This window comes from Centropristis striata, chromosome 22 (assembly GCF_030273125.1).
Source record: "Centropristis striata isolate RG_2023a ecotype Rhode Island chromosome 22, C.striata_1.0, whole genome shotgun sequence".
In the NCBI taxonomy this organism is placed as follows: Eukaryota; Metazoa; Chordata; class Actinopteri; order Perciformes; family Serranidae; genus Centropristis; species Centropristis striata.
The window spans coordinates 17,790,393-17,806,838 of NC_081538.1; the positions used below are offsets into that span (position 1 = coordinate 17,790,393).

The 16,446-nt window shown below is 38.6% G+C and overlaps 1 protein-coding gene across 1 annotated transcript in view; it reads right to left on the minus strand.

Moving 5' to 3' along the window:
* nav3 (neuron navigator 3) overlaps positions 1 to 16,446 on the minus strand; it is a 248,969-nt gene that overhangs the window by 24,043 nt on the left and 208,480 nt on the right. The window contains 6 exon segments of the mRNA XM_059325699.1: positions 107 to 190; positions 7,313 to 7,390; positions 9,538 to 9,561; positions 11,449 to 11,501; positions 11,934 to 12,128; positions 13,493 to 13,650. Of these exon segments, the coding sequence (XP_059181682.1) occupies positions 107 to 190; positions 7,313 to 7,390; positions 9,538 to 9,561; positions 11,449 to 11,501; positions 11,934 to 12,128; positions 13,493 to 13,650 (592 nt within the window).

The window sequence follows — 16,446 nt, forward strand, 5'->3', positions numbered from 1 at the left end:
CTGCACTATTTCAATGTCCTGTTTCTAATCACTTCTCCTCCCTGTAATCCCTCCACCATGGAGTTCATACACGGTATATTTCACATTCAGGACTGAGCTCTTGTACCTTTTGTTCAGCCGTCATGGTGAGGCTCTGCAGGCGGCAGGTCATGTTACTCAGACTCTTCTCGAAGGCCGCCACCAGGTGAGCCTGCAGACACACACAGACACAAATACAAAGTTACTTCAAGGCGACATGCCTCCAATTTCATGTGTGTATCCTGTCTTATAATGAGTGATATAACTTCATGATAGAAGGAGCTATGAAGTTTACCTGACCTGATTCCAGTACTAAACACTGAGGTTACAGGCAATCTCATCTATACACAACCAAGTTTAGGTCAACCTGGTGCATTTTAGTGGAACTGAAAAAAGAACCCAACTTAGACTCATTTGTATTAATTTTTTCACACAGTTCTCTTAAAATTTCCCTTTTTGTTGTTTCATCTAGAACAGCGAACCTGTTATCAATTTCAGAAACATATTCATCTTGCAGTTTATTTTTGTGCTGGTTTATAAAGCCATGAGCAATAGCTTTCAGATTACCTGCCGGTAGACAGCAACACATGGTTATTCATTTTGGCCAATTTGCTCGATTAGATTTAAATCACAATGTAACTTTTTTTCTAAAGGCAAACAATAAAAAATATATTTAAAATGTCAGAACTTGCAAGTATAAAGTACTATTTTTAAGAGTCCTCCCTTGAAGAAAAATCCTATACAGAGAATTAATAAGTTGGTCTGCTGGTTAGTGTCGATAGCTTTCATGTGAGTTTAGCTTGAGCCAAAGACGACTGAAGAGCAAACGAGAACGAAGTCTTTGTGTGCGCTCCTGATGATGTTTCCTGTACCCTGTAAAAGACTGTTGCTGCTGGCTTAAACAACACAACAAAAACAAAAAATGTTTTTCTTTGAGTCTCTATCACATTTCAAGGGCAAGTTTATACTTAGCATGTTCAGAAAGGGAGTTTGGTCGGAGTGTTTTCTGTTACTAAACATTGTGAGGTTTCCCTGTGGGAGGGGCTTAGGTAGAGTAGAAGTTTTGTTATCTTGTTTTTTTGACAAAGCAGTTTTCTCTAGACTGGCCGACCTCTTCACGCTCTCTCTTAACGGATGTACGATCTGACATGTTTAAATTAACCTACAGTGGAATAACATTTACAACTACTAAACCAAGTGTAAAGAGAAACTTCTGAATGGTCATATACAAGACTTGAAAAACAAAGACTTAACAGGTGAGTTTTTGCCTACCGGGCACAAGCCCAGGGTCCAGAGTGTAAGTGCCCCCCTGGCCTTTGCCTTCAAAATATGACTCAAAGAGACATTTACCAACCAGAAAGAGACTCAAAACAATCTCAAAAGAAATATAAAACGACAAAACAACCCTGAAAGGCCACAAAACAACTACAAAGAGACACAAAATAACCCAAAAGAGAAACACAACTACAAAGGAACACAAAATGACAACAAAAAGGCACAAAACTACCAGAAAAAGACAGAAAATGGCCATAAGAGAACACAAAACAACCATACATGGGCAAAGACGACTACAAAGAGACACAAAACAACAACAAAAAAAGAGGCAATACCACACGTATGGTGTAACATGTCTGTGACTTGCTCCTATGTAGGTGAGGTGGTGGGGCCTTTTGCATGTCTGTGCCCAGGACCCCATTGTGTCCTAATCCACCCATGCATACAATTAACCGTTATTCCCTCTATTTGCACTATTTCTGATTAACGATAGGTGAGACCAACCGTCTTATATGATATATCCATGTCTTCAATATTCAACCCACAATCACAATCAGTCAGTTCTTTTATCTTAGCACATATTAGACTGGCAGTAGCACCATACGATAAAATTTCCAGTTGCAGCCATTCGTCCTTCAATTCCAGCAGCCAACAAAATAGGAAAATTACACTTTCTGTAGATTTCGTAGCTTAGCGCACTTCCTGTTTGCCTCAAGTTTTTCCATTGTTTGCCTCCAACAGACAATATGACATAATAATGATGTCAGCACTAAAAATGGTCTATATAACTTCACAATTGCTTCTTATTGCTGCGAATTAATTATCGTGGATATGAGCATGCATCACAAACGTCTTCCTGGACTCTTGCCACAAAGAAACCGCTCAGAGAAAAAGATGTGGGTATCACAGAGCCACACAGACCGCTGCCCTCCCTGACTTCATCTGTCACCTGAAGATGCAGAGGCGACACGCTGAAGGATGCCAAATGTTCCGCCACGTCACGCCATCTGCTCTGCTGAACCTGCGGTTTGTGTGTGTGTGTGTCTGGATGTGTATCTGGATTTTCTTGTGCATGTGTTTTTTGAATACGTGTTTATGTCTAAATGTCTGGTGGAGCCTTATGCTTGCAGTTGTGTGTACTAAAATGTGTGTGTGTGTGTGTTCTGCCAGCTCATCCTCCCATCCTTAGCGAGAGACCCTGAGACACCTGTCAGGCCTGGTGTGTCACAGAGAGGTGGGCAGCCTGCCCACACAATCTCTGCTTAACACAAACACACACACACACACACACACACACACACACACACACATTTGCATTACTGTAAATTCAAGGATTTTAGTTTACTGAATTTAACAGTTCCCAAATGTGAAATCTGGCTCTGTGAAATGAGACGATTTCTCATCTTTCTATCTTTAGACTTTATAAATCTAAAAAATAAGCACACTCAGTAGCACCCTGTGCTGCCTCTTCCTCTCTGTGTCCCTGGCTGAATCAGCAAAGGTCTTGACCTTTAGAAATGCCAACTGTTCCAACTCATCTTTCCAACTCTACATCTCTTTCCAGCTCCTCCTGTGAGCTCCGTCTCAACACCCCCCTGCCCACCTGTCGGCCATGAAGGAGGCTCTGATCAGACTCTAACGTGTCCCGTGGCTGAGCCATCTGTGCCGCTCCTGGGGACCGGCTCCTTCGGACACGTTTGCACCTTGAACTCTGGTTTTCCTGACCGCCGTCCTGAGGTCTGGGGTACAGGTTGACGGTGGGCCAGAGCAGAGAACTGGACGAGGAGAAGTCGTTGGTGTTGGTGCTGCCGGACGCCACTGCTAAAGACGTGGAAGACATGGCGAGGGGAGATGGCGTAACGACGCGCAGTCACGACTACAGTGGTGTAAGCCAGCACCTGCTGCTGGGCTACCTCCACTACAGCATGAAGGGGAGGGGATGAAGAGGAGGGAGGGAAAGGATATGATAAGGAAGAATGCAGCCAAAATGAGGGAGGAGGAGAAAGAGAAGAACAGGGAGTGATAGAGAAGGGGGGCTCTTTCTTTCCAGGCTGAGCAGAAAAGAAGAAGCGACAAGGTCAGGATGACACAGTGAAGGGTGAGTAAGAAGAGGAAGGACATGGAGAGGGGAGGAGGGGGGCCTGTGTGAACTCTTAAACCTGATTTAATGTCAGTCCAGGCAGGAAAGACGTCTCTCCTCCGCAGGCTGAGAGGTGGAACAATACTTCACCAGTGTTTAATCCCTTTGACAGGATGTTGGTTTTACTAATTCTGCTCCATTTTGATCAAAAACCAACAAGCAGCTAATTAATATGACATTTCTGTCTGTTTTCTGTTCTTAATCCAACATGACAGTGCAGCAGCAAATAAGTTGTTAGCGCGAGTTATTTCCTAAGACAGCATGCATGGCTGAGGGTATTGACACCCATGTATTAATATTTGATCTAAAATCCAAATTTAATTTCCTGCACAGAACAAACCCGGTAAAAGGCTAATAATAAATATGAATGCAGTGGCACAGCAGAAGGATCCAGATCAGATGACCTCAATCACTGAAAATGTCCTCTGTGTGATGAAAAGACGGGAGATGAAATAAAACCGCATTCAGAAATTGTAAGTAAACGTGGCGACACCCGAGACTATTCTGTAAATCTTTTCCCCACGAAAAACCCACTCTGACTAAACTCAAATATACATTTTGACATCATTAATTTTGTTGATTTGTATTAATAACAAATATCAAATATGCATGTAGTTGAAATGACCTTTTAGTATACACAACATAACATATGTTAGTGCTGGGTGATAGGATGATGTATATCATCAAACATATATGAACAATTCTATCTATATATAGTTTCTATTGCAGTTAATGTATATTGTTTACTGCTGTACTTTATTTTATTACTTTTTATGCTTTATATATTTAGCACTGAAGGGATCCTTTGCATCTTTACTGTTGTACTGCTGCTATATAAAACTGTAATTGAAGTTTTTTTTATGTTTAGTCTGATAAACATATTTTACATTTTCATATTATTTATTTTTATTCATATAACCTGAAACTTTATGTTAATTTTCCACTAAAATTAATTCAATTATAAGTATTCAAACAAAAGTATACACAAATTGCCTTTAAAATGTGGCTATTGGACTACCCTTTTTCTTCAGTTTTTTGTTCATTTTAATACCTGGTATAACTAAAGGTACATTTGTTTGGACAACTATAATAATAATAACAACAAAAATAACAACAAAAATAGCTCATAAGAGTTTAATTTAAGAGATTATATCTAGTAATTTTCCATAGTTTTCTTGATAATAACCAAAGTCATTGTCAAGAAAACCATGGAAAATGACTATATATCATCTCTTAAATTAAAACTCTTATGAGCTATTTTAGTTTTTACCATTATATTTAAAATGAAGAAAACAAGGGTGGTCTAATAATTTTTTCCATGACTGTAGATTGTATTGAGATATGAATTTACTGTTTTGGCCACATTGCCCAGCCCTAACATAAATGGATTCACCAATAACTGACAAAGAAATGAGTGTTACATAACATCCCACTAAGGAAGCATGATGTCCTCTAAATATTGTTTCAAAGTGTTTCAAGGTTCTTCTTCCTGAGATGTTCACATTTGAAAATGCCAGTTTTTCCCCCTGCGGTGAACATACACCTTTTACCGTTTATTTGAGCCAATTATCCAGCAGTGTGGGTTCCTGTACAGCTGCATGGGTTTCTACATGGAACATGAATGATTAAGCGATGTCTCTGACAGGTCTTACGCGTGGCACAGTGTACTTTTGGACCGTGGGTGGATAGCATGTCGGGCTGCTGAGGCTGACATATACGGTCACACTCCCCACTGGGAGGATAAAACGAGCTTATAGCACCAGCATCCCACCACGCTGTCATGTGCTTACACTGTGATGCAGCTCCAGTTTTTTCCTTTTTTAAATCCCAGGCCTCTCACATGAGAGTGGGAGCTGTAAAGCACATATGGGTGTTTGCATATTGCTTGGCACAGGAAAGCATGAGACTGGTAGATCTGTGCACTGCTGTTTTGATGCTCAGTGACCTTGTTAAGGGCCAGTTAATATCAACAACACATATAGTGAAACGCTAGTAATGCAGATAGGAATACATCCCTTTTTAAAATTATTTTGCTATGGTAACATACGTTAGAAATATATGGCAAAATATTTGCCGCCTGCAAAGTGTGAACGGATGTTCTCAGCCAGCCATACATTAGTTACTGAATAGATTTTCTGTTCATATTGTTGCAGTTTAACAGCATCTCTTTCCTGTTTGTTGCAGAATGATGACAATCCTGTCAGCAACTTTACTATAACCACACTGCAAAGAGACAGGAAGAGACTCCATATTTGCACCGTTTTAAAACACTACACATAAAATAAGTGTCCGAACTACCAACTACAGCTGTGAAGTCAACCTGTCAGCCAATCTGCACGACAAACACACACACACACTTGTGTATTTCTCTGTGTCGGCAGCTTGAAAAACATAGTCAATTACTGTATCCATTACAAAATACTCATTGAAAAGTAAAAAAGTTATCACATTATGTTACTCATTCCTTCAGAGCAAAAGTACTTTGTCATCTTTAGTTTTAAGGCTCTTATGCATAACATTAAGCCTAGAAATAACTTAAACGAGTGAGATGTATACAAATTCAGCTTCTCTACAGGTCATACATTGGGACATTAGCTATAGAGACCAAAATATCTATATTTTTTTACCTGATTACCAAACTGTAAATACGGTCATGGAAAACATTAATAATGATAGTGATTTTGGTTATAATCAATAAAACCATGGAAAATGTCTAGATATCATCTCCTTAATTAAACTCTTATGAGCTATTTTTGTTGTTATCATTAGATTTGTACAAACAAATTTACCTTTACTTGTACCAGGCATTGAAATAAATAAGAAATTGAATGAAAAAAATGGTTATAATTTTTTCCATGACTGTATGTTTATTCTTGCTGTACGGCACTGTTTTGTTTCTTGAAAACACCAGTAAACACAATGACAGCGTAGTAATGTGACTACACGCACAAGACATTTTACGTAAAACCTTGTAGTTTGGTGACTTTAAAAACTTGCTGGAACTCTCTATTCTATAATCAGAACCGGCCAGAACTCTGACTCAGGAGCTCGCTAAGTAAGCTAGTAGCTTTGCATTCACTACACTGCTAATTTAACTTAATGTCCAAAATCTCACTTTAAGCTTTCTGTGAGATTTACCATCAAATATTTTCACATGACCTAAACAAACCAGAAGTTGTCTGACTGTCCCTACATAACTTTCATTCATCAAGTTTCCCTGCAGTTTAGCCTTCAGTTTCAGCTCTGCACAACTTTGTGATCAAAGCGTCCGACCGAAGCGAAGACCCCGTCTGCCTCCACGCTTGATCAGCCACTTGGCATTGAGGGTGGTGGTGGCGGTGGTGGTGGTGGTGAGCTGAGCAGACTCAGACGCTGGAGTTTGTCTATCTATCTGCATCTGAGCACAAAGACAGCTTTCGTCTGGGGGTTGAAGGTCTCTGTATCTCATTCTGTTTCACCCACGTACTTGAGTCTAGATTCGCTTATCCTCATCTCCCTGTTCTCTTTCTGCGCCCGTCTATCTCTATTTGATTTTTCCTGCTTGGTTGAGTTTGGGAGAGGCTCCTGTTCCTCGCTGAAACCCCACCGGCTGAGACAAAAGCAAAGAGACAATCCTCGCTGTACCGTAGATACACAAACACACACTAGAAAACATCCCATCTAAGGACAAACACACGAAAAAAAATCAAACAAGCCAAACCCTAAATACACGCACGGTGGCTTCAAACAGAGAGAAAAGGAATTAGTGGGCGTCTTAAAGATTTATATTCCTTCCAGAGCTTCGATAGGCAACGCTTCCCACAAAAGCTCTCTGACAGCAGGTTATCATGCAAATGAGCCGGCTGTTTTGCCTGCGTCTTTTGAAGTAAACAAACTCACATTGGCAGACAGCTGAGACGTCAGGGTCGCCACCTTCTCCTGAGAGGCGTCCAGCTCCCGACGCAGCTTTCTGATTTGCTGTTTGGGCAAGAAAGTACAAGAAGTATAGTTTAACACTCTGGAAAAATGAAGAAATGACTGTAATGCAAAGAGGCGTTGAACTTGCAACTCCCATGTGGATAACTTTGATGTAGAAACTGTGCAGTTACATGGTAATACTGAGTGAAAAGACACTGGGGTGAAGTGTGAACACAAAGTGTGGGGGATTACCGTGGAATTTTGGATTGTTTGGCCCTTGATTGAAAAGAGAAGAGTAAAAATTAACACTATGTTGCATGCTTCCATCAAACAGCATGTACTGATGTGGCTGGAGAGAAAAAGGTTATCACAAGCCACAGCACTGGTTCTCTCATGGTTACACTCTGAGCAGCAAAGCAAGAGATAAAGGGAAGTATTCCTGACATAGGTCAAATAGCATCTGCAAATACCTGATATTGTTCCCAGTATAATAAGATAAGTGCCGGATGGGTCAGGTTTCCAATGTGGGCAACACAAGTACAACAAATATGGCCAATCACAAGAATTTGGTTTCTTTCATACGGCTTATTTCCATTGATTTTTATGTCTGTTTTTTGGACATAATCCATAAGACACATTTCTCTCTTGTTTCCAACACGGTTCATTGACAGTTTTGTCTTTTTAGGTGACTAGAATTATCAAAAAATACCAGCTATATAAATTTTAATATCTGTTTCTCTTCATTGTTGCAAACACTAAGTTGCCAAGTTGTATGGAAGCCCTGAGAGGAAAGTGTGAAAAAAAAATGTGGTGATATATTTTCTAAGTCTAATGCAAATTGTTTTCTTTTTTCTATTGCTAGGATTTTATATCAAAAAACATCTTTTCAAAAAAATTCTGCCAGGTGATTTTTTTTGGTCAGGATCATAGCCACATGTTATATAAGTTAACATTCAATTTGTGCCTCATGTTTATAGTGCATGGGGAAATAAAACTCACCTGGAAGAAAACAAGATTGCTTTTAAACAAGTTAAAACATGGGGGAGTGAGGCACTTCAGCCTCTTGTGGCTGAAATAAGTATTACAACAAAAAAAACAACTGCTGAAATGTCTTTTCATCTGTTAACAGAGATGACTAAGATAAATAGTCCTGAAAAAAAACTTTTTAAACCTGTTTTTAAGTCATGAACACATTAAGCACAAAGCACAAAAAGCAATTTAAATCAGACTCTTTTTTCCCCCTCAGGGCTTCCGTAAAGCCGACGTTACAACAAAACTCCCAAGTAAATCATGATGAATTCAAGTCATGTGTAGGTCACCTGTCTGAAAGTGGAAAAGCTCAAATGTGAGTCAGTTTTGAAGGAAAAAGATCAGTTTGTGCTGCATGAGCTATCTTCAAATTATGAACTCCACCCATCTGACACCACAGTGTATTTGCAGTAACTTTTTGACCCGCACTTGAAGTTGAAGTTCTAATAAACAAAGACAGAGAACAGGGAAGTCTAACAGAAACAATAAATATGGAAAATCAAAGAAGAATCAGTGATAAACTAAGCAGGAATGTTAAAATAAAAAACGAGCCAAAGGGCAGGGCATGCATTACATATGTAAAGAGTAAGTTTTTGTTATGAGTAACTTATATAAGCTATGTAGAACAGTGTGGTTAATGAAGATGAAATCAATGCAAATGATTTACTGATAATAAAAAGCAATGCAACATAGGGTTAAACTGCTTAAAACTGCTTTTTTTTAATCACCATAATGTTCTTATATTAACATACTCACTGGTTCGAGCTAATCGTGAATAAAAGGCCAAATATAGCTGAGCAATACCACTGTTTGTGCTTTGATTGACATATACATATTGATTCTCTGAATATAGACAAACAACATAAATATACAGATGCAGAAAAACAGCCAACGGTCACCTGAAGGGCAGCAAAACATGCATGGAGGTAGTTGATGTGAATCCCAGAAAAAAGGTCTGGGAATTGAAACTGAATGAGATAAACTGCTTTTTTCTTCTTCCCAGCTACGTTTAATGTGCTAATGAGCAAGGCACTTACCCCCCTACAACTGCAGAGCGGCTCAGAGACCAACAGGTCGGCTACACTGAGCACTAAATGGTCTAAATGTCTTTAATGTGAAGCATTAAGGTGCTAATCAGAAGCAAACATGCAGACAGACGGATTATTACCCATGCTTACCTCTGAGTGTGCTTTCTCCTCCGTCTGTAAGGAAAACAGAATTAAAACAAAAAGGATTATCATCTCTGTGTATTGTGTTCAACAAAGCATCTTTTAAAAATTAATTAGGATAAACAGCATGGGAAGAATGTAAAGTCCATGTATCTTTTGGTCGTTGGATTTTCAGTTCAGAAAAAGATATAAAAAAAACAAACGAGTGGTAATTATATTTTTGTTTTACAATACAAAAATTAAAATTTAACAAGGTTTTTTGATTCATTAGGGTCAGAGGGGGATAGACTATATTTAAAACATGATTTGTGTTTTCTAGTTATAATAAACAAAAATTGAAATCAAAACATCGCCAAGCAGACCCTGCACCTCTCACTTTGAAGGGAAATAGGGGTCCCTGTTTCCGACTCTGGACTTTTTCAGTTTACATTACACTACTTAGTTAATCAAACAAACTTACGTTTTGAGTGACGTGCTTTTTCACTCAGACAACGAGAAAACAAATATGCATATTTTATTTATGTGACTAACATTTGAAAAGAGGAATAAACTTTATTTACGGTCCGGTTTACCAACCATTCGCACTTTTATTTTGCAAATGACAACTTCCGGTTGCAGACTATGAAATAACAGGTGTTTTTTGTATTTCAATTTTTGTTATTATAACTATAAAATGAAAATCAAATACATCTTTATCTAGCCGTCTATCCCTTTCTGACCTGGATGAAGTAAAAAACCTTGTATTTTCCTTTCTTTGTAATATTCTTTTATGAACGGCAATTCCAACGACCAAAAGATACACATTTTAATGTCATGAAGAGAAATTTGATTTGTTTCATACACAGCCGAAGAATATTGCGCTAAACGTTGATTAAAACTGGATTAAAATAAGAGAAAATATCACTATTCATCATTCATCCAGGCCTTTTCCTCTGAGTGTGATTAGAAACAGGCGGAGGTGGGCGGAAATCGATTCTTCCTTTCTAAAACCAATCTGTTGCTTCACTGAACGTGAAGACTGGAACGCTGCCTGTGCTATTAGAAACTAAACACTTCCACGTCTTAACTCAAAAGTTACAAGCATGTTAATGTGAAAAGTTATTTTTTTAGGTTGTGCAGAACAGCAGGGACAAGAAAGAAATATTGGAGGAGAGTGTTTGAGAGATGCAATACCACACTGCATCACTGGGAAGAGCTGAAGGCTTTGATTGAACTCTGTGCTGTCCCATTTCAAAATCTGGATGATTTCAGCCTTAACATTTGCACCAACAATCAATGTTTACAAACACAGTGTTACTGTCTTAAATGTCTTTCTAGCTCACGATTGTGTGCTGTACTGAGTCTCAAAACAATGAGACATTTAAGGTTTCAGGGCTGTGGTTTATGGAGGGCAGACGCTACCAAAATCTAAATGAATTCATAAATTGCTTGACAAATAAATTATTCTGTCATTACATGTACCAAAAATAATATTAGAGATAAATGTAGGCATTCACTTTGTTGATAAAATATGACATACATTGATATTAATGTTTTAATTTGCTTCATATTAATTTATTTTAATGCATGTGTTATTATATTGATTATTTTCCATTTAATAGAAAGCTAATAAAACAGAAATATTACTTTTATTGTCACATCTGATCTGTAAATGTATTTATTTGATTAATTTTTAATATTATTTTGGTTGAATAATGGCATATTTATTATTTATCAGATAATTATTATTATATTTTTTATTTTGGCCTCCATAGATTTTTGTTACTACAACAAAAGCAGAAAAAACATTGATAGGATAGGTAAAAAATTAAAGCTACAAGTTGGAAAAAAACCAAAACAATGAGCTGAAAGAGGCTAAATCACTACATGTTGTAATTCTCTGTGCTAATATAATTTGGGAGAAGCAGGCTGGCTACTTACCGCAGAGTACAGTGAAGACGTGCTGGAGACAAGAGACAGTGAAGAGCCGTGGACTACAAGAACATATGGAGAGAAATGAGTGACCAAAGTGTTCTCAAGTCAATTCAATTGCTTTCGTATTAATCCTTGATTATCTAGCTGACTGAACAGCTCTTCGTAACTATGGTAACACATTCAGCTTTGAACAGTTATAAGAAGACATTAAAAAAAAACCATGATTTGCCCGTTGAAAAGTTGACCTCTATGGACGCAATCAGAGCCTCTTACATCACCCACAAAAGATCAGAAGAGAGCGAACCATCAGCCAAGTCACTCACAGTATGAACTCACAGCCAGAGCTCATTAAATCTGGTATTAAAGTACTTTATGACTGATGGGACTTTATTTCGGTGAATGTGTCCCTGAAATGATTTCTAACGGGCTACTTAGCAGGGAGGTCATTTCTGGAGCAGTTCATGTACAGTGTGTTTAAGAGTGTGTCCTACCTTCGTCGGTGCTGTCCCTGAAGGAGCCGGAGCGGCTGATGGCCCGTGGACGGTCCTCAAGGGAGGTGGCGCTGCCACCCAGTGGGTGACCCTCTCCGTACAGGTCAAAGGAGTCCTGGGCAGGGATGCTATTGGAGCGGCTCATGCTGCTGCTGCCTGGTGGCAGGTTATACTGGCTGATGTTAGTGGGGCTCACTGCACAGAGGAGAAAAACAACAAGATCAGTGTTGACATGTTCTATTTAACAGCTGTTACATTTCTGCAAAAGTTTAGACTTTATCATATTAATAATCACGGCATCAAATGTTTGATTTAATCACACAGTTCCCTTTCAGAAAGCTTGTTTTCAAAGCAATGTGTCTACTTTCATATTCCACTTCACATACAGTATTTTCACACATTTTAGACACAGAATATTTAAAATAAAGGCTAAAAAAGATGGTTTTTACAATTTCAGATAATAAAAAGACAGAAATTAAACAAAGAGTATTCTTAAGAATAATCATGGCATTAGAAAGAATGAAACTGCAAGAAATAATACAATAAGTATCCATAAAGCGAACAAATTATGAAAATGTAAGTAATATTCCCTGCAAAATAGTTGCACTACAAATGTTCAACAAGTGACTAAAAAGGTCTGCGTGGGCTTCAGGTGTGTACCACTTTTTTGTTTGTTTTTGTTGACTTTGTGCTTCTTTGATGATTGTTTTTTTCATGTCTGTGATATTTGAAGAATTACATCTAAATTACATCATAACTAAGGAATACTTCACCTGCAATATGATTATTTTTAACCAATTACAAAACTTGCATGTGTTACCTTGAATCCTTTTAGAAAACTTCATTTGAGAATCCAGAACCAGAGCAAACTCTTGATGAATTTACAACTTGAATTTGACAACTTGTGCAGTGTAATACAAGTCACATTTATCCATTTGTGTGTTCACTACTTTCCAATCACATGAATTTTCCCTACAACCTTACTATTTAAAACATTTTGGTTTAAATGATCTCATGCTTGAGCAGGCGCCATCCATGAGTCCATGAGTGAGACTATTTTAGCATAAATGCATGTGTTTGGGAAGTAGTGAGTGGGCATGCAAATGTTTTGAGTTTTCAGATTCTTTGTTCAGCGTGGAGGCATGAGAGAAAAACTAGTTTTCTTCATGAATTCAGGGTAACATGGGGTGAGTAACTGTTAAACAGGTGGTCATTTCTGGGAGTGAAGTATTCCTTTAACTTTGTTTATGAAAGACTAAATGTTAACAAATATTGATTTAAAGAAGAACATTTCTTGTGATTAAAACATGTTGTACATTTTGAAAGTAATTGTTGTGAAGGGTTGTTTTTTTTAATATGAATTTGACTTTTGTCTTCTTTGGCATTTTTTTTTTGCATTTTCTCAACCATAACATGGTGCAGTAGTCTGGAAAGTTTGGAAAGAGGAAAGCTGATTCATAAATCACTGGGAGAAAATACAGACACTGAATATTCACTGCCTATAACGCAGCTATTTATTCCAGATGTGCTACAATTAGAGTTTATTCTAATAGACTTACGCAGGTTGGAGTAGTGGTATTTTCCAGTGGTGGTGCAGGAAGCTCCAGGAGGAGACAATGGGGATTGGCTGCCTGTGTCCTGAAGGCCTCCTGTTGAATGGGACCTCAACCACTCCTTCCCTTCCTCGTGGGACGTCTGCCGGGACGATGGAGGGTACCTGAAATCCACAAAGACACAGTAAACTCCAGACCGAAACACAGATATGTGGAAGTTCTGTGGTGGTGAAATGGGTGCAAAGCTACATAATAGAGGCATGTGAGCAGATGGTAAAAAAACATGCAGCCGCACCACGCAGATGCTCACATGCACCGACAGGCAGTAATACACACACACACACACACACACACACACACACACACACACACACAGTGCTTTGGCTCAAAGCTGCCAAACACACTGACACTGCCGTTCATCTCTTCTCTCCCCAGCTCCAAAGTGGCTCAGCAACAGAAGGCCCCCTTATCGCAGGCATGACAATCGGCCATATTTAATCCTCTGAGGATGATAATTGAGTTTGCACTCATCCCTTTTCAGAGCCGCCTTCCTTCCAACGCCCCCATTACTACGCTTGTCACATCTGACCCTGCTCCAGTCCCCCATGCCTGTGCTTCGTATTCTCCCCACCAGGGATTGGGTGTCTAAGAGTGTGTTGAATGGTGTGACACAGCAGCATTCATCGCTCTCTGGTGTTAGAATGGAACAGACTGAATTATCCAAGGGTCAGTGTTTGACTCAGTAAACTGTGCGCTTACAAAGTGCCCATAAGGAGCACAAACATGCTTATATATATGGCTAAAGGGGGCAATTACTAGTCTAATCTCCTCTTGTAGAAAACCTAAAGATCAGAACAAAAAATGCTGCCTGGTTTAAGATGTGTTCACATGGCTTTAAAAAAAAAAATGTGGTCGTAAAAATGTGTTGAGGAGAACACTAGCCTCCCATCCAACAGGCATAAAGTGTCGTATGAGATCAGATGCTTTTAGGCCCAAAAAGAGCATCAGCACCAAATGCCATCGAAATGAAAGAATGGTTTGAAACCAGCAGGCTCCATCCAACCCCTCAGCAGCAGCGCTCTATAATTGGCTAGAGAGGTTGTTCCCTGCAGAGGTTGTGCCACTGTGATGAATGGGTTATGGTATTTCTGTCTCAGTCTCTTTAGTCCCAGCTAAAATCAAAGTATTCATTCTAGTTCTTCCCCCCAGCTAGCAGAGCAAATGTTATCAGGAGGTTTGGACCATTATAGGGAGCTGAGGAAGAACTGCTTTGTCATGGCGACTGTGTTTGCCGCATTTCTGATGAATGAGAATCAGTTGAGGATGCAAACAGAGAAATAGACATACAAACGGACGACAAACACATTCCGGCCTGCTCATCTCGGGCAGCATTCATACTTGTTTAGATTTTTCTTCAGAATCAGTGGTTCAATATCAGATCGTGAGACAGGAGAGGGCATTCATTTGGTGCCACAGCATTTTGTGGAGGTAAAACAATAGGTTAGAAAATGTGAGGTTTTTTGTAAACTATAAGAGAACAGATAATAATGTATTTTGTATTTCTTCTCTGTAGTATATTGCATAGTGTTAATATGTGTTTTTATTTATAAGGTATATTCAGATCATGAAAACTTTCCAGAGAACTTTAAGACTTATTTTAAATGTAATTCTCAGGTTCACTCTTATCCAACGCTTCAATCTTTAGATCTTCATCCTCCAAGATCTCCTACATGCAGAGGTCAATTTACTGTTAACTTTAGGGGGACTAAACTATGGAATGCTTTTTCACATCTGGTTGAGAACTCCATCTCTATAAAATGTTTCAAAAGAAGTCTAAAAGCCCATTTAACTGTTGTTTTAAAATTCACACACAAATACATGTATATATATATATCAAATATATCATGTTCATATTTTTGTTTTTATGTTGTTATTTTTGTTATTTTCATTATAACTTGTTGTTGATGTTATGCATATGTTTTTTTTTCTATTATCGTTATTGTTTTCTTATGACTGAAATTTTAGGTGGAGGCTTTAAATAAGCCCATCTGGGTTTTCTGCCTCTCCCTGCACTTTCTCTTTCTCTTTGTCATTTTATGTAATTCTAACTGTGCAAATAAATAAACCTAGTGCAGTCTGCAAATCCACAGCTGGTCTGATGTGTGCAGACATGTGGTCCTGCAGTGTGAATGCTGCATGAAATAATATCAAGATTGCTAATCTACAGAACTGTGGTTTTCAACCTGTTTTGTCAATTCTACACCTGCAGCCATGCCTGATGAACTAAAGTACCCCTTCATCAACACTTATTTAATCAATTTGTCCATTACTTTTACATTACATTTTGTTCATTTGACAGAGGTTTTTGTCCAAAGCACCTTAAAACAAGTGCATCTGACCATGTAGAAGCAGGAGGAATCTATGTGATCTCTCCAAACAGATATTTGCATATGAATGCAGAATCTGTCTGCATGAGAATCTGTATGCCTGTAAGCTTTCAGGCTTCTGTTTGTAGTCCGTTTGCATTCGGATCAGTAACAGTCAATGTCGAGAGGAAAAGCAGAACGCATTGGCCCGAATGCAATCTCAGAACCCATCGGCTAGCATCTGATGATGATTCATTTAACTTTTGTTTATTTATTTATCTGCACTCATATTCAGGTGTCTTGAGATTTCAGATATCTAACTATCTTTAGAGAGATTTGCTGTTTCTCAACTCTAACTCCATTCTCATATCAGGTTGCTAATCAGACTGTAGAAGAACAGAGAGAGGAAGTCTTAAATACCAGTTATGTAAATATCCACTGGCTATATTGGAGTCCCAGAAATATTAGCTGTTACGCCCAGAGGCTAAATCGTCCTCAGACTGATAGCCAATAGGTTCTGAGATCAGATACAGGTAACCCTAGTTGGGAATCATTGCTATACAGATGCATTTCAATAAATTAGAATATCATAGG